Source organism: Agelaius phoeniceus, chromosome Z, assembly GCF_051311805.1.
Source record: "Agelaius phoeniceus isolate bAgePho1 chromosome Z, bAgePho1.hap1, whole genome shotgun sequence".
Classification (NCBI taxonomy): domain Eukaryota; kingdom Metazoa; phylum Chordata; class Aves; order Passeriformes; family Icteridae; genus Agelaius; species Agelaius phoeniceus.
In genome coordinates, this window is record NC_135303.1 from 70,510,523 (window position 1) to 70,529,915 (window position 19,393).

Consider the following 19,393-nt stretch of genomic DNA (forward strand, 5'->3'; position numbering starts at 1 on the left):
ATTTGTGTCATTCTTTTCCTTTCTTTCCTGAATAATCCCCATGAGGACCTTGCAGCATGCACAGTCACAAACTGATAGAGACCAGTAAAAGCACACAAGTACAACCTTGTCATACTCTCCTTTTAACTGACAGGTTGCAACCATGGATTTCATGCTTCCATGTAATCTAGTGCTTTACTACAGGCAGATGGTGGATTTGGTCAGAGCAACCATATGACAGTAATGGACTCCTAAATATTATGTGTACTGAATAATTTGTAATTACAGTATCAAGCACTGACAATTATTCATCTGAAGTAAGAGGGTATGTGTATCTTCTCTAGTGACTGCAGTAAAAAAGTAAGCATTATTCCTAGTAAGCATTATTTCTAGTCTTTCTCTGTGACTCCGTTAGCTATACTTACATACATCACACACCAATTTTCAAGAAATAACTTGAGGAACTGCCATTTCTGGTCTGCTTTCCTATCAACAGCAAAACACTTTCTTGTAATCACATAACAAAGGAAAGGAGTGAGGTGATTAGCAGGTATTAAACTGTCATGAACTGGACAGTACTTTTGTTTTTGAGAAGAATGAAAAAGCAGAGGAACATTTAATCTGTGTTACTGCAGACCAGGCAATAGCTGTAAATTTTAATATATGGAAATATCCTATCTAAATTCTAGGAAAGCTTGAAATACCTACTGTTGGAGATACCTAAAATGTTTCAGAAGAACAAAGAATTAAGATTTCATGCTTAATTATTCATTCATGAGAATGATTAAAAACTACTTGAAAATAAAGGTCTGATGAACAACAACTACCTCTACCCCTTATTTCCTGGAGAACAGGTTTTAAAACTGAGTTTTTTGAAGTCCAGTTTATCAGTTATCCATGAAAGGAGGCATTCAAAATTAGCTTCAATAATTCTAAGAAAAATATGTTTAAAGGACAAAAAATAATGTTGTAGGTTTTATTTTATTCTTTCAGGTTCATATGCAATTTGCACTTAAAACACTACCTAAATGAGTATCAGTTCCCTTGTAAACACAGGCATGAAACAGGAATTCAGTACATAAAAGCACTTGTATCTGTGATTTTCTGCAGGACCTATCTGTTTGCTTTCATATTATTTCTCTACATCTAATTACACCTGAAGAAGAGTTTTTGCCAAACAATTTTTTTTAGATAGCTGAATGGAAAATGCTGAATATGGACAGTGTTGAATGCAGCCTGTTTAAAGTTTTTTGTATTCTTTTTTCTTACATATATATTTTACTCTTATCTCCAGCTCTCCAAGAGTCACCATGAGGATAAGTGCACTGGAGACAATTCCCAGTCAGGTTAGAGTATTACCCTTTACCTCTACATTCCTCTGTGCTGGGAGCTGTGTCAGGGTTCTCTGCTGGAATTAATTGTTGTGTCTTCCCCCTGTCCGGTCAGTGGTCAGAGCTGATGGCCAAGGACAGATGCCAGCTGCCTCTGATACTACACCATGAATTGGACTTGTAATCATCAATAATTGAGTCTCCTGTGCAGACCTCTTGCTGCGCATTTGAAGTTCTGTGTTTGTTCCTGTGGCTGGTGTACCTTGGCACCTCTTTGTGTTTGAAATGTGGAATGTGCTGATTTGTGCCAGCACACCTGCCACAGTGTGTCCAAGTTTAGGACCTGTGAGCAGGCCATTGGTTTGGCCCCAGCACAGGCTAAGACAGTTGTCTCTGAGGTGTCCAGGCCTGAGCAACTCAGTTCCAGTCAGCACAGAGTTGCTACAGGATGTCTGCAACCCTTGTCTTGTGTCTTAGGTAGGTTTACTTACTCACAGACAGCGCACTCCAGCCCTCCCTGAGTTTTGCAGAGAGGTTTTGACTAGAAGTGTGGAGCATGAGGGAATAATTCCTTCCTCCAATGCTATGTAGGGTTTGGAATACCCCTTTTCCCTGAAGAAGGAAGTACGTAAGGCCAGTTTTAAGCTTGTGACTCTAGTGGTCTCAGCCAGACTGATGTCTTATAATTATGAGTGAAAAGGTTCTCATGCCTTGTTACCTTCTGGCACCTGAAGCCTTTCCTGCTATGAAAGGTGAGACAATGTTGCTGTTCCATTTCAGGCAGCTTCTGGTTTTCACATGGGAGGAGGATATAACATATTAAGAGCATGGGACATGACTGCTTGACATCCCATGCTCTTTCAAGGAGCCTAAGAATATATACAAACGTCTGAGAGCTTTGTGATGCCAAATAGCAATGGGCAGGGGGAAGAAAAGACAATATGAAATTGGCTGTCCTCATTCCCATTGCTGCTGCCAGAACTGATCCACAGTATATTAGACCATTTGCTCCTGTATCCCTGTAACAAAAGCAGATTTTCTTCTCGCTGTTTCTGTCCTGCAAACAGGAAGGTGAGGAAGCCCATAAATTAAGCAGGACACTTGTTACTAACATATTTATATTAGCTTGCTAATGTTTTCAGTTTGCTCATTATTGTGACAGATTTCAGCAAGACTGGGAAGCCCCATGCTATGACACCACATTGATGACAACATTGCAGTGAAAGTAGGCAGTCTCAGAGCATGTGATGTAGTTTATCCTTCCCTGCAGTCCATGGCTGTGCTCCAAGAATAACATTTCAGAGCCATGGGCATATACTGATATGTGACGAGCATAGAAGAGTAATCCGTGTGTATCATGCTGTTTGCAGTGGTGTGAAATTTGTAACAACCTGGATGATAAGATTTTCTGCTCACCAGGTAAAGAAAAAAATTTTACGTAGGCATTTAAATATTTACAGATGAAACCACAGTACGGTAGAGAGTAGCTTTTACGCACCTGTGACTCTTTGGGTGGCACTAGGAAAGTATTTGACTTGCTAGTTGGTATTTAACACAAGGAGAGTTGTTTTGTCAGCTATAGCCACTCACAGCTATGTTTATGTGTAAATGCTTGCTCCCACTGAAGTGCCTTATGATAAAGTCATCCAAACGTTAGTGAAAGAATAAATAAAATTATTTAACATGCATTAGCTATGCCCTGCTCTTAGGTGTCAGCAGAGGAAAATGCTTTCCATTTCTCCAGTTCAGACTACAACAAAGAAGACCCAAACTGTCTGTGGTAGAAAAAAAGAATTAAGACAGAAACTATTTCAGTAATTTTTAGGATGGATGAATTTTTAATTCTGGAGAATTGTATGTTAACATTTTATTTTGCTAAAGTGAGGCTGCATACATCCTGTCTTGTGACATTATAATGAAAATTCATCTTTATGTTAAGAATATCAAAATCATACTTTTGACTCTTCAAATGCTGTTATTAGCTTTTGAAAGCCTGCTAGGGTCTCTGATCCTTGAGTGGCATTTCAGATACCTTGAGAACAGGTACTATCACCACTTTCCACTCTTGGAAACAGCATAGTTTCTGTTTTAAAACATAAGGGAGAGTGCAGACTTTAATGTATTGCAGAAAAATGAAATTTTACCAGATTTATTGTTTTTTAAACTCCTTCCCGTCATTTCATCCAGCTTTTGAATTTGACTGGATGTGATAATTTCTCTGGCTCTAGCAAACAGCCGTTTCAAGAATAAGTTTATTGCATAACTAATATTCAGAAGAACTAAATGGATTGTTTAAGAATTTTCAGCACATTAGATTTTCCTTAAACACAGGGTGCAAATATTTATTGCAAATAAAAGGAAAAGCTGTCGGAGCCTGAACTATGCTTTGGCTTTAAGTGTAGAGTAAGAGGAGACTGTTCTCAATTGGCTAAAGTTTTAGGCAGTTAAACTCAGGCTTGTTCAGTGGTCAGAGCAGAGCAAAAAGAACTCACACAAGGGATTCAGCCCACCTGCCTGAGACATCTCTCCTGAAGCAGGATCTCTGAAAACCTTACATGGTGGCAGCCTGCAAGACTGCTGCTTTTAGGGAGCTAAAGTTAGGTGAAGCAAGACTTCTGTTCCATAAGGCATCTTGACTTCCTTGCAAAAGACCCTGCCAGGTGACTTGAGACAAGTTGCTTTAAGTTGATAGACACCAAGTTCCTTGTTCTGATGTGCAGAAATTGCAGTATTTCCCCCAGTTGTGTGATATTGTTAAGATCACTTAATTAAATTTCCAAAATTTTAGATGGATATTTTGTAGAGGCTTTACTTGATACATTTTTAAAGCTTTTGTTTTGTACTTACAGAATCTGGTTCTTACACGTGCAAGAACAGAAGGAAAGACTCAGTTGATGTTAAGTCAATAACATCTCAAAGTAGTGATGGTAAGAAAGCAAACTGTATGTACAATACTGTAAATATACATGAATATATATTTATAAATAAATAAAGAACAGACTTGGCTTGGGCAATAAAACTGCAGAACAAAAGAATAACCAGACAGATTCACAGCTGGTTAAACAGAGATTACTCCATTTTTTTATAACTCCTGTAAAATTTCTTTCTGATTTGCAAAGCAGTATCCCAGCATAAGTACCAGCATTGCTTACAATGCATGACAGTCCTGGATGCCTTCACAGGGAGGAGGAGTGACTGTGGCAAGGGACAGAAGCAGCTTATTAAAAGAGTGTGTGGTGAAGCATTAATGCCACCTCTCTTAGAAAACTGCAGCTTGTGCTCCTAAACACGTATTTCGGTTTATTCATGTTTAACATGAAGGAGCCTATTGCTGCTGGTTACTTGAGAGCCATACTTCTGACCCCATTTGTGACTGCTTACTGGGGTGGAACAATGGTGGCAGGGATTTCTTTCTGCCCCTGTGTGTAGCGAGAGAAGCACTGCTTGTGGGGAGCAGGAAGGGTTTTCTTTAGAGCAACCATACCACCAAGATGAGGGACACACACAGACTTAAAGGAGAAGCCATGTCTGACAGAGATCCATTGCATCAAAGGGCATGAAGTGTAAGTACAACTCCATTCCGAAGTGAAGGATGGATGGAAAATCTGACAGCAAAAATGAGGGGTGGCTGCCAAGGAGGCAGACAACAGTACAAGAAATGAAACAATGAAGAACTTGCAGGGGGAAAGATACAGGAGAAATGGAACACAAGGCTGTATTTCATTGTGCTGTGCCCCAGCCTTCTGCACTCTTTAAATGCTGTCATCTGATTCACACTCTATGGCTCTTTAATGGCAGCTCCAAGTTTACAGACCCGACGCTACTCCTCAATGGCACGGATTCATTCTATGACAATAGAAGCTCCTATCACAAAGGTGAGTCCTGAGCACTGACTCTTCCACAAACTCCAGAGTTTCGAGTTGCACTCATAGGGAAGTATGCAGTTTCTGGAAAGACAGAGGCTTCCTGCAGTTTGTATTTAACAGAGTAATATAAGTAATTTGTTTTTATTAGCACTTTCTACATCTCATCATGGCATTCCAAATGCTAGTCATAAGGAAGAATATTAAGGAGAGAAGAATGCCCTGCTACATGCATGGCTTCTGGCAGGAAGGGGACACTGCTCTGTTGGGTCATGTGTGAGTAGGAGGATGTTCTTCCAGTCTCACCTTTGCTCTCACTATTGATATTTATAAGATACCCTGCAGAAGAGGGAGCATCTGCACCATCTTCTGTCTCCCCCAGTTTCTGCAACCTTTCTTCACTCTGCCACACAAATTGTGTGTCACAATTGGCTGTCACAAATCAGCTGCACAGTCACTTGTAACACACCAGGGTGTCAGGTACCTTCCACTTTCAAATAATTTTTTCCTCTCTCCCTATCTTTTCTTGCTATCATCAAGCTCGCTCTTCCCAGCACCACTGTGACTGTAAGAACAACTGGCTTCTTTCCTTTTCCTTATCCTCAATCATACCCACAGGGAGGCTTGTAGTGGCTGTGCAGCAGCCTCTGGCTCCTGGAGAAGACAGCACTGGGACTTTCTTCCCTTCATTCTTGGCAGAGCCAGGAGCAGTCACTGCTGCATTTCCGGATTGTGGCTGAGGCACAGTGTGGATTTCAAAGAGCCATCCTCTTCTCCTACAGTCCAGTACCTTCTGCTCTCTGCCTTTGACTTCTACAAGAATATCATGGTATAATATCAGCATATCTGAGTCACATCCATGAGTTTGTTTGTTTGGATTTTCCTTCAGGGATTGAATAATTTGTTTCAGAGCAGACCTGGATATGCTGAAGTACCAGGACATTGCTGGTTTTTGGTCCACTCACTGGTAACTATTTCACACCGTTCTACTTCCACTTCCCAGGAGTTTGCCAGTTAAAAATAGCAGACGGATACCAGGAAATCTGAGCACAAATTTACATTTTCAGAGTTGTACTTCAAGGGTTGTGGGGAGTTACATTGCATTTGATGAGAATTAGCATAATCGAGACAAGAATAAAAATTTTGTAATAAGAAAAAGGTGCCATTCACTTTTCTTTGCCTGCCTCCTTAATCTGCCTTCAGGTTATTAACATAATTAACGCTGCCCAGGAAAACAGCCCGATCACAGTAGCAGAGGCGTTGGACAGAGTTCTGGAAATCCTGCGGACAACAGAACTTTATTCCCCTCAGTTAGGTACCAAAGATGAAGATCCTCACACAAGTGATCTTGTTGGAGGTCTGATGAACGTGAGTAAAATTAGTAAAGACAAAACTGCTGGACCAGTATCCTACATCACAATTCACTGCTTCACTGTGCTAAAATTTCCCAAGCAATGGGAAGGGAACTTGTAATTCATCACCATTTCAGTTAAGCATTTTGGCCTCTTTACTAGCAGTACTGCAAGATGTAGTAAGCTATGGCCACATTTCAGTCCACTGTGCACATTCATCCTCAGATACCAGTGAATAGACTTGCCACCAGAAACTATATCCAATCTCTCAGAAGATACTGAAGGAGATACTTTATAGAAACTCTAGAAGCTTATATGGGATTAGAGGGATTGCTCTATAGTTAGTCCAGTGTATCATTGAGGTTGCTTTAATCAAGCTCTAATTTTGGTCCTGCAGCAGCAGGAAGAGACAAACTATCAAAATTTTGTCATGGATTTACTCATTTTTAATAGACACTGAACTAATCCCCACCAAAATAATATAAAGAAAATGAAAAATAAATTATAATGACTGATTTGAATGATGGAGGTGCCAATGAGAGGGTCAAGGTGGGCAATACACTGTGTATTTAATATCTTTTCTGGAGATCTCATACCAGTGTTCCAGGGATCCTTTCATGTTTGTTTTGAAAGACCCTAAAACCAGGATTATGCGATAGTGCTGCAATAAGAGCACTGCTTTTAGTACCCAGGAATAGTACCTAAAATGCATTTAGTGTTTTTGAAACTAGTGATACAAAAAAACTAAGATAAACTGGCTTTCTTTTTCAGGATGGCTTGAGAAGACTGTCTGGAAATGAGTATGTGTTTTCTAAGAGTAAGCCACCATTTTAAACTTCCCTTTGCACGTGTGACTTCTTTTGTTAGTACTGCTAACATACAGCTTCAGGCTAATTTGCAGTGGAATATATGTCTGTGGAAATGGCTGTCTAAATGACTGCAGCAGAAGTGCCAGGCTGCCTCAAATTTGGTGTTGAAACAGGCTCAAACAATTAAAATAATGCATTTCAAAATGTTAGCAAAAAACCAAATTGTCACTCAAAGAAATGTCCACTGATCTGGTTTATGTTCAAATGCTCTGTAATAAACCTTTCTATTATAGGCATTTACAGACTTTTTCATGTAAGGAGAAAAAGTTGTTTTTCTTGAAAAAGAGTTGCTTTCTAAATGGAATTCTGAGGAGGGGCTGTGGTAGTGTAGAGGGAATAACCTAGAAATGTGTTAATTCCCAAATTCCATTTCAACAGATACGAACCTGAGCCATACTCACCTTCCAGTGCCAAACACCATCAATGATGTTCCACCCTGTATTGCACAGCTCCTAGATAACGAGGAAAGTTGGGACTTCAATATTTTTGAGTTGGAGGCTGTTACAAATAAAAGGTATTGGACTCCTTTCCCTGGGTGCCCAGAGAAATTTTGTTGAGGAGCTGTAGCTCTGGAAAAAATGCAGCAAGACACAGCAAATCTGTGAGAGCTGTCTTGCTTGACACAGATCCACTCTGTCCCAGTGACTGTTCAATGTAGTCTGATGTTGCCACATGCCAGATGCCCTCCAGATGGCCCTTTTTCTTGCTCATGTGCAAATGGTCCTGCTGGAAAAAGCAAACCTCTCCCCTTCCTCACCTAAATCATCCCACAATTTGGGAAGATCTAAGGCAACTGCAGCTTTTGATTATAGGATAAAAAAAATGGGATGGAGAATAAACCAGTGATAGGATCAACAACTAGGATTTTAAAGCTTATAATGAAAACAGACGTCAGTAGTTTTGAGGTCATGCAGACCGCAAAAATAAGCACGTCATCCAGACAGAAAAGTTGCTTTCATTCCAAGATGCAAAGAATCAAACAGACTACCCGTTCTTACTCTCTTTGCATAAAATAGCCATTTTGGAAAATTGCATTTGCCTGGTTTTAATCTGCAGATGTTGGGGTTTGGTTATGCCTTTCTCAGCTCACAGGCTCTGTAGGACATCTTGCAGGAGGGAAAAATGTAACTGATGCATAGGACTCTCTCACAGGCAACACAGAGTAAAAGACAACCCAGAGTGGATTTGGATTTAAGAATCAAAAAGAGTAGAGGTTGTACTCTGTTTACTGTTTCGCACATGGGATTCCCAGCATTGTACAAACACCCACACCCACACCCACAGAGCACTTTACAATTGAAATCTGACCTCTTTTTTGGCTTAGGACTTTTTAGCCTTTGGCATGTGCTCATGTCATTCATGCTCAAAGTCTGCTTTTTCTCCTCAGGAAAAAAATTAATGCTATTTTGTTTGATTGACAGATACACAAAATAAACACACACAAAAAAAAAAGGTTTTAAGATGTTTTTTCTGAAGCCACAGGAATTCTTGAAACTCTAATGGAATAGTACAATTTCTACAAAACATTAAAATAATGTCTGAAAGGATGATAGATGCAATCACTTGTAACCTTGGCCCAGCTTTTTAGAGGTGATAGATATGCAACTTAAAAACTTAAACTTTACCTACCCCTCTTAAAAGTCTTGGTTTCTTAGTTCAATGCTTCACTTTTAGAACACCACAAGTTCCTATTTTACAGCAGTGCTTTTTTCTTCTTTTGTTTTTCAGGCCATTAGTGTATTTGGGCTTAAAAGTTTTTGCCCGGTTTGGGGTCTCTGAGTTTTTAAACTGTTCAGAAGCAACACTGCGGGCATGGCTGCAGGTCATTGAAGCCAACTACCATTCCTCCAACTCATACCACAACTCCACACATGCGGCAGATGTCCTGCATGCTACTGCCTTCTTTCTCGGGAAGGAGAGAGTTAAGGTAGAGCCATCACCTAGGAGTTCTTTGGGTTAGGATTTCAGCGTGTTTGGCATTTTATGTGTGTCATCCAGAAGACAGATGTTTAAATAATGGTCCTGGCTTCATAAACTCTCTCTGTCCTTGAAGTCTTCCTGTGATGCAAGCAGGCCCACACAGTTTCTCTAAAGTCTGTTTATACAAATTTACATTTTTAAGTAGCAATGATGGAGGTGGGGAGGGAACTTGGCTCTTTTCTTTCTCATGTTAACTGGCTGTAGGTAACAGCTCTTAATAAAGCTTCCAAAGAGCTTTGCAACAGCTTTGGAGAGGAAGGTGTGAGTTATTCTTCCTGGTACTCAGCTACAGGACATGTGAGAAAGATTCAAGGCTGTGCCAGGGGAGGTTCAGAGTAGACATTAGGAAACATTTATTTACTAAGTGGTTAAATACTGGAACAGGCTTCCCAGAGAGGTGGCTAATGCCCCGCACCTGTCAGTGCTTAAGCAGCATTTGGACAATGGCCATAATAACATGCTTTAACTTTTGTTCAGTCCTTAAGTGGTCAGGCAGTTTGGCCAATGATCATGTAGGTTACTTCCAAGTGAAACAATCTATCCTATCCTGTGCTAAAACATAAGGTGTGTGAAGCAGAGTCAATAAAGATACATTCAGGCAAGCATACAAAGTGGAAGGAAACCACTAGGTCATCTATCCATTGAAGAGTTCTATGCAAAGATACTGCTCAGGTGACAGCAGTGTAAAAAGCTTCATTAAAGAAAGCATATTTGGATAAGGGTAGGAGTGGAAATTTTGTGGGAGGTAATTTGTAGGCACAGTGAATGGAAAATGACTGCAAGGAGGTAGCTTGCATGCTTAAGTTTACATTTGTGTAATTGTGGGTACCTGGAAGTTATCAGAAAATATTTATTGTAATTTTGTGCCACATTGTAATTTTTCTCTCTTCCTATAGGGAAGTCTGGACCATCTAGATGAGGTAGCTGCATTAATAGCTGCCACCATTCATGATGTTGACCATCCTGGACGGACCAACTCTTTCCTGTGCAATGCAGGCAGTGAATTAGCTGTCCTTTACAATGACACAGCTGTATTAGAGAGTCATCACACAGCACTGGCATTTCAGCTTACAATAAAAGACAGCAAATACAACATTTTCAAGAATATTGATAGGTGCGTCTGCTGGACAAGGGCAGTGTCCATGTGTGGACTGCTTATTTGGCAGTTTGGGGCAAATTGAGAGTGTACCTTCTAAACAAGAATGCATAGTTTAAATACAGATAATAAAATTTAACCTCTTCTGGAATCCTATATAGACATGATTTATAAAAAGGTTTTCATCTCCCCCTCACCAGCTCTGTCTTCCAACTGGTAATTATTGGAAGCTTAGAGAGATGTTTAATAATCTTTTATGCATTCCATTAACTTGGTCCAGTTAACAGCCTCAAGGCTGCATCTTTGCTCACTGCCTTTTCATTGAAGGAGCCTGGGCACTACCTTTTTGGGATATGTTTTACACAACAGCAGCTAGATGCTGCTTGTTGTGTCTGCACAAGGTTCTATGCATCCCTTGTAGCATTATTGTGTAAGTATTGTGTAGTAGCATTACTACATTCATGTGGAATTGAAATGGTGGTGGCAGAGGACATGAAACTCTGGGAGAGCTGGAAGCTCCCTGTGGTTGGCTGGGCATGCAAGTAGCCCAGGTGTTCCCACTGCATGACTCCAGCTTTTGTAGGGACAAGGTGAGAGAGAAAGAGCTCTGAAAGGGAAAGAGCCTGACCCCAAAGAGATAATTGAAAAACCTGAGATTTGTGTTCCAAGCTAACACTAACATACAGCGGAACATACATGGATACATTGGTGCCATTCCTGGAGAAGTTATCTTAGTCTTACAGCATTATGAAACTGAGAGGTAAATTGTTGCTGATTTCTCAGGATTTTCATTAGGTAAAAATAACAGAGCAGGGGGGAACTTGGAGAGGCATGATCTTGTACATTCCTGCATCCTTAGACTGTTCCTAACTCTGAAGGTGCCAGCTTGTGGCTGAGTCCCTGAGCAGTGTTTTGTAGCACTCTGTGGGTAGGGATAAGGAAAGGGCAGAGCTCTGTCTGGCAAGCTCATGAGCAAGAACTCTTTTTCTTTCCTAGAAATCGCTACCGGACATTGCGACAGGTCATTATTGATATGGTTTTGGCAACAGAGATGACAAAGCACTTTGAGCATGTGAACAAATTTGTGAACAGTATCAACAAGCCTATGGCATCTGAGGAGAGCAGCCCACACGTAAGTGCTTGCAGGACTTTATGCCTTCAGGCATTTCAGTGAGGTTCTTTCCAGACAACCTTAAGTATCATTTTCATTCACTTTGCATTAATTTGCATTATGGCAATGCCCAAATGACACAAAGGGATTTGTGGCCTCACATAGCAAAGTGTGAAAAAATATGTTTTTTCTCTTTTCTGCTCTTAGTTCATTTAAACACTTCATTTTATAAGCCTTATGTTAAAAGCTATCTTGTATTCAGGAAATATATGAGTGGATGTTGTTTCACATGGAAAATTCTGTGCAGGTTGGCACCTGTTCCTATGGTCCTGTCTCCAAACAGTGGGATTTGTCTGAGCCTAGGGATGTAACTGAAGAACCTCCTGAACAGTTTTGTCTCTGTGTAATCTGGAGCCTTCAAGCCCTGAGGAATAACATCCTGAGACCTCTCCATTCCAAATTGTACCAAGAGATGTCCAGGCCTTTTTGCATAACGGTTACAACTCTCATGCTCCACCAGGGTTTATTTAATAAGCTGTCTCTGAGTTTCCCATCCCCTCCTTACCTTCCCTTGCTGCCTCTCAAGCCTGAGCACCTAAGACCTGACCAGGTTCTCCAGGGCATCTGGAGAAAGACTATCTGAGGAAACTATCTGTTAGCTGAGGAAAGATTATCTTAATGCACCTTAGTGAATATAATGCTTTGTTGGAAACATGAAAAAAAAAAGTCAGACAAAACTGAAGGTCAGCAATGCTAAAACCAAATAGAACTATCTTCTGTTAGATATCCAAAATAGGACTTTGTACTGTAGACTGTTGTGGGTACCGTTTACAACTTTAAAGACAGCATTCTGGCATCTGAAATTACCTGCTTCTAGGGACTGCTAAGCTCCACTCTCCCACAACATGAGCTGGAAACCACAAATGCTGCTGAACTTATCTCACAATAAACGTGAAGGACAGAACCACTTGTGCTACAGACTTCTTCTTTTCCCTCAGTATTAGGTTGTTCTGTTCTTTACTGTTAGCTGTGGCTCTTTCTGGTTTTGGTCTTGAACAGCAGTTAAGATACAGGGTTAACTTGACAGATCTTTGCTGGGCTACCCATGCTGAAAAAGGATTAACTGCTAAACATAAAGTTAGAAGATTAATGCCTGAATTGGCAAAAGTCACAGCAAAATAGTTCCCCGTAAGCCACAAAGATATTTAGTTGTGGTGGCAAAAAGTACTTACATTCAGTTTTTGACTCAAGAGTTGAATTTAGCAGTGATGGGAGGCCAAAATCCCACAAATATATTATTTTGAGAATAGCATTAATGTGAGCAGAGGTGGAGGCCTTTCATTAGTCCATAATTTACCTGTGCCTTTCTAAACTGCCCAAGACCCAGAATATGATGCCATAGCAGACTGGGAACAATACCTTGTCGCCACCACCTGGTCTCCAGAGAAGTCAGTAAGAAGTCTGGTATTTTACTGTCTAGCAAGCAGAGAATTTCTGCAGTCAATCTGCTGCTCCTGTGATTTCCTACTGTTAATCTCATAGATTAGGTAGGATTTCACCCTCACCAGGAACTGAGATCAAAGATTATTCCAGGTTGAAGGTTCAAAATCTGAGACAAAGAAAGCAGTTCCACTTGGAAACATTCTGGAACTGAATGTCAGAGACCTGCTTTTCTCTGTGTAAAAGAAATAGTTGTGACAGTTAATTCAGCCCCCTGTGCCTGCCTCAGTATTCTCATTTAGGAATAAAAATCTAACTCCAGAAACTCCCCTAAGGGAAGCAGTCCCCTACCATCACCATCCCTACATTTAAACATTCAGAAGTGAGGATTGTTTGTGAGCTTACAGTTGGTGAATGCATCCCCTGTCATGAGATGCGTCCTCTATCAAGGGATGCATTCCCAAGAGGACCAGGCTGGAATGCAAAGGTAACATCCTACCTGATAAAGAGCCTGTGGCACTTTATTTCACGAACTTTGATACTAATTTTGAGAATGACCACAACTGTAGTATGTATTTGGATTATCATTACTTACTTAGCAAGGCAGCAGTTCTCAGACATCACCTTCTTCTCCATGTTCTTGGTGCTCTGCATGAAACTGTAAGGCAGTAGACTGGGTGCCTGCTTAGTGCCTAAGTCTGGTAGAGCTGATAATGATGCCCTTGGTCCTGCTAGCAGGGCATGGCCCCTATAACCAACTCTCCTTTACAGAATGAAGGCAGCAACACTGAATGCACAACCAACATAAAGAATTTTCCAGACAACCAGACACTGATCAAGCGCATGATGATTAAATGTGCAGATGTAGCAAATCCATGTCGCCCCCTAGAGCTATGTATCGAATGGGCAGGTAGGATTTCAGAGGAGTACTTTGCACAGGTATGTATATTTTTATGACTTAACTATTACATTATATAAAGAAGTGCACATTGGCTGATCTGCTGTTCCACATAGGATCTGCCTATAGTGTCACCACAGAGTCCAGATGTATGTTTTTTGTTTGCAGTCAGAACTGGCCCCTCAATTTCATGCAGAAGAATTCACTCCAAGCAGTTAGCTAGTTTGCTTATCATGAAGCTTGTTGTCCAGAAGGGTGGAAAGGAGGTTTTACACTTTCATGATCTGACCAAAATGATTTGATTAGTCCTATTCAAGTAAACTGGCTAAAATTCAAGATGGTCAGCACTCTAGCTTCTTGTCCCAATACCTTCCCAGAAGATCAATGCCTCAGCTGAACTATTGGGATTGCCCTTTCTCTTCTAAAGTGGAACCTGAACTACTATCACAGTAGGCAGAAAAGTAGTGCAGGCATGTGGGCAGTGTAAATACTTATCACATGGCATGTGTCCAGACAGTACTGGAAGCTCAGCTTTCTTTCTTCACATTCAATTTTTCTGCCAGAAATGCAACCAGCTTCCTGAAACACTCTTTTACCTCTTTAATTAACAACTGATAAAATCTTAGCTTTTATTTCCCAGTAATGGTGTGGAAATAACAGCTATGAGTGGAGAGGAAGAAAAGTGGGCATGCCTACCCTTCATATTCGCGCAGTGTGACAGTTACTCCTGAAAGAAAATTGTAGCTACTACCTGAAACATGTCTGAATTTCATTTTAATCATAGTGACTAAATTTTGTCATGTCCTAAGAAAGATCAAAGATCACTTATGTTATATCTCCCTAGCAGTCAAGGTATCATAAATTAGTTTTAAATTGCCCAAATTAAGCACTAGCCTGCTTGCAGCAATGTGAGATTCAGAGAGTTGTTCTCCTGTTTATTCACCTCTGCTAATTTTGGAGACTGCTCTGCTGCCAATTCCTGTTTTAAATGTTGCCTGTGCTACTTAAAAGGGGATGTTTTTCCAAATTACATTCTAAGAAACTGCTGAGGTGATCTGATCCTCCACCACAGCGGGTGCAAGAAAACCAGGCGTCTTCCAGTTGGGGACAGAGTTAAAGGGCATACCTATACTTTCATTCACCTGATAACCTGATACAAGCAGAGGAAGTAGCACCAGCAACAATCTCGTCTTACTTAAAAGACAAATGGTTTGTAACACCCACTGCAGATGTGGAAAAATGAGAGATCAAACCTGTTCTCTGCTAAAGGACTCTACAGCGCCATTTTCCGTATGTTTACCTGGTGTACCCTAATCACCAGATTACAGCATTCTGTCCTGTTGGAGCTAAGTGCAATCACAGGACTGCAGTAAAAAAGAGTACTTGTGAAAGGGAAGAGATGTTGATTTCAGTTCCTGTTCCAGACAAAATAACACACATGAAACTAAGGTTCTAAGGCTTGTCTCAAATCTCCTATTGCAATTAATCTAATTCCTTGACCCCTGCTATTCCAGCACAAAAGTCAGCAAAGCTCTACTTGCTAACTCGAGTTTTGTCTTCTTAGACTGATGAAGAGAAGAGACAGGGCCTGCCTGTTGTAATGCCAGTATTTGATAGAAACACCTGCAGCATCCCCAAGTCCCAGATTTCCTTCATTGATTATTTTATAACAGATATGTTCGATGCATGGGATGGTAAGTACTGATTTTTCTTCTTTCCTCTGACACAGAGATTCAGAGATTCCTACAGTCCAAAATTACTAATATCAAGGTGGCCTTGCATCCACTTTTTTCACAGGCTGTACCCATATATAAGCAGTACAACACAAGATATTGTGCAATCATGACACTGAAGTCTGTTTCACTGCACACAATGAAGCTGTGCACTTACCAGGCAATCTATGTAGAGAAGGAGTAATGGCTTATAACTAAGCTTTTTTTATCTATGTGGCTTTTTCCTTTAGCACTGTATTTCTTCTGAGTTGCAGATTTTAAGACCACCAATGGCTGCATGTTAGCATAATTTAATGAAGTCACCATGCATTTGGAAAGGGATTTTCTTGAAAGAGAATCACACACACAAAAAAAAAATCTTTCCCCTCTTAGTATTACTTTAAGGAATTGGAAGAACAAAAGAGAGTAGGAGAATGCAAATTTCAGATCAGGCTGGGCTGTTCTTCTACCCATTCTATAAACATGGTAAAACTCTTTTTCCTATTCTTCAGCATTTGCACATCTGCCAGTTTTGATGCAACACTTGGCTAATAACTACAAACACTGGAAAACACTGGATGATTTGAAGTGCAAGAGTCTCAGGCTCCCATCAGAAAACAACAACTGATACTCAGTCAAGAAAACCAGACCTCTTGCTCTACCAGTTTCACTGTGAATCACTTACAAAAACTCTTGGCTATAAAGGGGATTAATGTTGCTTTTCCAGTGAAATTAAGACTGCATGACATGAAGGAAATATTTTACTCATTTTTAAGCTTCTATGAATTCTACAGAAAAATGTTTTTAGAGGCTATATAAACCACAGATGACTAAGTGCTCTTCAGAAATAATATTTTGTGGCAGAAAATGTACTTCTAAAACTAGTTTCTAATACTGAATATGCACTTGCTGAATCTTGTAGTTGATACAACTATATTCACTAACACTTCACACAACTGTTTTTCAGAGAGGGGGGTAATCTAGTCACCAAGAGAGTAAGAACAGCCTAACAAATAAGGACAGAAACTTGCCACTTATCTAGCATAAATTTGTTCTAATTCTGTCAATGTTCTTCAGCTCTATGAACCATACTTCTAAAGAGAACATGCACAGCAAAACAAGTAAATTTTAGTAAATTAGATACATAAAAAACCTAAACATGACACCTTTTAAAACACCTTCTTATTACAGAGACTCTCTCAGAGCACCACCCATTCTTTCTTTTCTATATAAAATCTTGGTAGCAGTCAATGTTCTCTAAAACTGATCACACAATACAGGAAAATAAGCATGTTCTGTCTAGGCAGTGCCATCCACATGGTTCCCTGCCATCTTGCAGATATTATCACAAAAGTTTTCATCAAATTTTACACAAAAAACTATTGTGGCACTTGATCACCATACTTTTTTATAAAAACGGTGTTTGTAAACATGGTCATCAATTTATTAAACTGATCTAAATTTTATGCCAAGCTCATTTATTGTGCTACTTCTAGGATGAACCTATCACTTTTTAAAAGAAGTTTCCAGGCTATAATTTATAAAAGCATTATAATTTGTACTGCTTTATCTTCCTAATAAAATGCTGATTGGTTTTGTGATGTAAGAAATATGTATATCAGTTGGAAATCAAATATAGTTCTTCATTAGTTCCAAGATATGAAATTTATGCTAAGGCTTTTAAAGCACAAATGTGTATTTTTGTACATCTCATTTTAATCACATGCAGAACATGAGTTTAAATTTTAGACTATTCTCAGACTATTCAGTAAATAAATACTGGCAGAACTGCTGATTTTTAACACTGTGCACTCCAGGCTGCAAGCAAGACTGTCAAAGCTGTGGCTGCAGTTAAAGAAGCAGTCCACCTACCCTGTGCTGTATCAAAAATCAAACTGGGTAAAAGAAAAGGGGAAAAAAAAGCAAACAGCATAGATTGCTATGGAAGAATAGTGACAATGCTGTTTACTGCAGGTAGCTTACATATGTGCCAACCTTTTTTGTATGTTTTGTACCAAGTTCTGAAACAAAAGGCAACATTCATAAAATGTATGTGCAGAAGAATGTATAGAAGCTATATTTTTGTTAGAATTGTAACAGATCCTTACTTTTGTCATAGCCAAGGCAGGTTGCTGTGTATTAAAATGCCGCATTGTGTTTATTTGAAGAATGGTGTTTCTGGTGAAGCATGGTTATTCATTCTTTCCTATTATCTATGGCAACATTCTTCAGTGGATTTTTATTCAGAGAAGTTGAACCTCTTTTTTAATACTGTATACTGTTTGCTTTTACCATTTCTTTATTTAGAACTAGCGCTCTTAGTGGTTGTACCTTAACTATTCTGAACTGAACATTCACTGCAGCTTGCATTAGAAGAAAGAATTTCCCAAGATTTAAGCTTTGTTAATTTAATTTGTTAAATATAGCAATGTTGTAAGACCATATCCATGTAAAACATAGTTTTTGTCAAACTTCTGTCACACAGACCAAAATGTCAACAGTGGAAGGCATCAAAAAAATAAAGTTCTACTTGTGAACCAGAACTGAGGCCAAGACATTAATACAGAATCAATATATTTGTTGCAGGATCTTGTGTTTCTTCCCACAGTCAGATTAAAGAAAAAAATTTAAAAAAATAAATAAAAGAAAAAAATTGTGTGGATATCAGTCCTCTTTAATAGCAAAATAAGTCAGCACAGATTACTTATAATCTGCCAGCTGTGTCAGATCTCCTAGACTAGTCCAGTTTACTAAGAGCTGCTTGTTTCATGCTGCTGTCAGTGCACAGATGTAAAAACAGCCACCTCAGAGTTGTAGAAGTATTAAGAGTAGGTCTGACAAAGATATTTACTTCCATGATGTGAACATGTGGAGTTCAGTGTTACTGCAAGATGGAAAAATATTTAGGGCATCAGTTAGATGTAAAAAGTCTCATCAGGTCAGCATAATTCTGCTCTCTGCAGCTCCCAACAGCAGGTGACAAACTCTCATTTATTCTCTTGTTACACTCAAAGTTCATCTGTAAAACAAAGAACTCAGTACTTTTAAGTCAACCATCTTTAAAAGAAGAGACCCTTCGGAGATCTACTGCCAATGGAGTGTATCTGAGAACAATGGCACTTTTGATAAAAATAAATATTTATACCTGCATAGGACTATTTAAAGCTGAATTACATCCCTGTAAAATGCACAGCGAATTTTGTGACCAGAACTGTACAGTTAAAAAGGTCTGTTTCTCTACCAGGTATTCACTTAACGGTAGTCAAATAAAAAGGAAATAGCTGTTCTCATGCTATAAGAAGACATAATAAAATATGACCTTCCTTCTCTCTAGTTATAACTGATGGTAACAGGAGGCTCTCCAAAAAACCTCCGTTTCATAAGCTTTCACTGCAAAGGTGTCATAACAGTGTGTACACACAAGCACTATATACAACCAAATAGTTATTTTGCAATTAAAACAACGAAAAAGATCCAAAGAGACATTTTATCTCCCCAGCTTCTCCTGGGTAAGCCAAAAATGCATCATCTGCTGAAGAAGACAAGCTGAAGCAATGTAAACTTAACATGCTTTCCTCTCTCAAGTTTAATACCATACACACAAAGGGATGTTATCCTCAGCTGTAATCCAAATGCCTTCCCTACATGAGTCAACAGAATAGCCAGCCTTAGCAAAGAACATGCAGCTCAAACTTTAACACAATTCAGGATTTAACCTCCCTGAATTGAAAGGAGATGGTAATTTAACAATTCTTGCATCTG

The 19,393-nt window shown here is 39.5% G+C and overlaps 1 protein-coding gene across 3 annotated transcripts in view; it reads left to right on the forward strand.

Moving 5' to 3' along the window:
- Nucleotides 1-18,174, forward strand: part of PDE8B (phosphodiesterase 8B) — a 71,197-nt gene extending 53,023 nt beyond the window's left edge. For 2 of the 3 annotated variants that reach the window (XM_077171573.1, XM_077171571.1), the window contains exons 11-22: nucleotides 1,274-1,325; nucleotides 4,160-4,237; nucleotides 5,109-5,185; nucleotides 6,377-6,541; nucleotides 7,297-7,342; nucleotides 7,773-7,908; nucleotides 9,123-9,321; nucleotides 10,271-10,488; nucleotides 11,467-11,602; nucleotides 13,793-13,960; nucleotides 15,484-15,613; nucleotides 16,144-18,174. In XM_077171573.1, coding sequence (XP_077027688.1) covers nucleotides 1,274-1,325; nucleotides 4,160-4,237; nucleotides 5,109-5,185; nucleotides 6,377-6,541; nucleotides 7,297-7,342; nucleotides 7,773-7,908; nucleotides 9,123-9,321; nucleotides 10,271-10,488; nucleotides 11,467-11,602; nucleotides 13,793-13,960; nucleotides 15,484-15,613; nucleotides 16,144-16,259 — 1,521 coding nt within the window. In that variant the 3' untranslated portion in view covers nucleotides 16,260-18,174. Of the gene's footprint in view, nucleotides 1-1,273; nucleotides 1,326-4,159; nucleotides 4,238-5,108; nucleotides 5,186-6,376; nucleotides 6,542-7,296; nucleotides 7,343-7,772; nucleotides 7,909-9,122; nucleotides 9,322-10,270; nucleotides 10,489-11,466; nucleotides 11,603-11,888; nucleotides 13,766-13,792; nucleotides 13,961-15,483; nucleotides 15,614-16,143 lie in introns of those variants that run through there. The other variant, XM_077171572.1, reaches the window with a different exon arrangement.
- The last annotated feature ends 1,219 nt before the right edge of the window (nucleotides 18,175-19,393 follow it).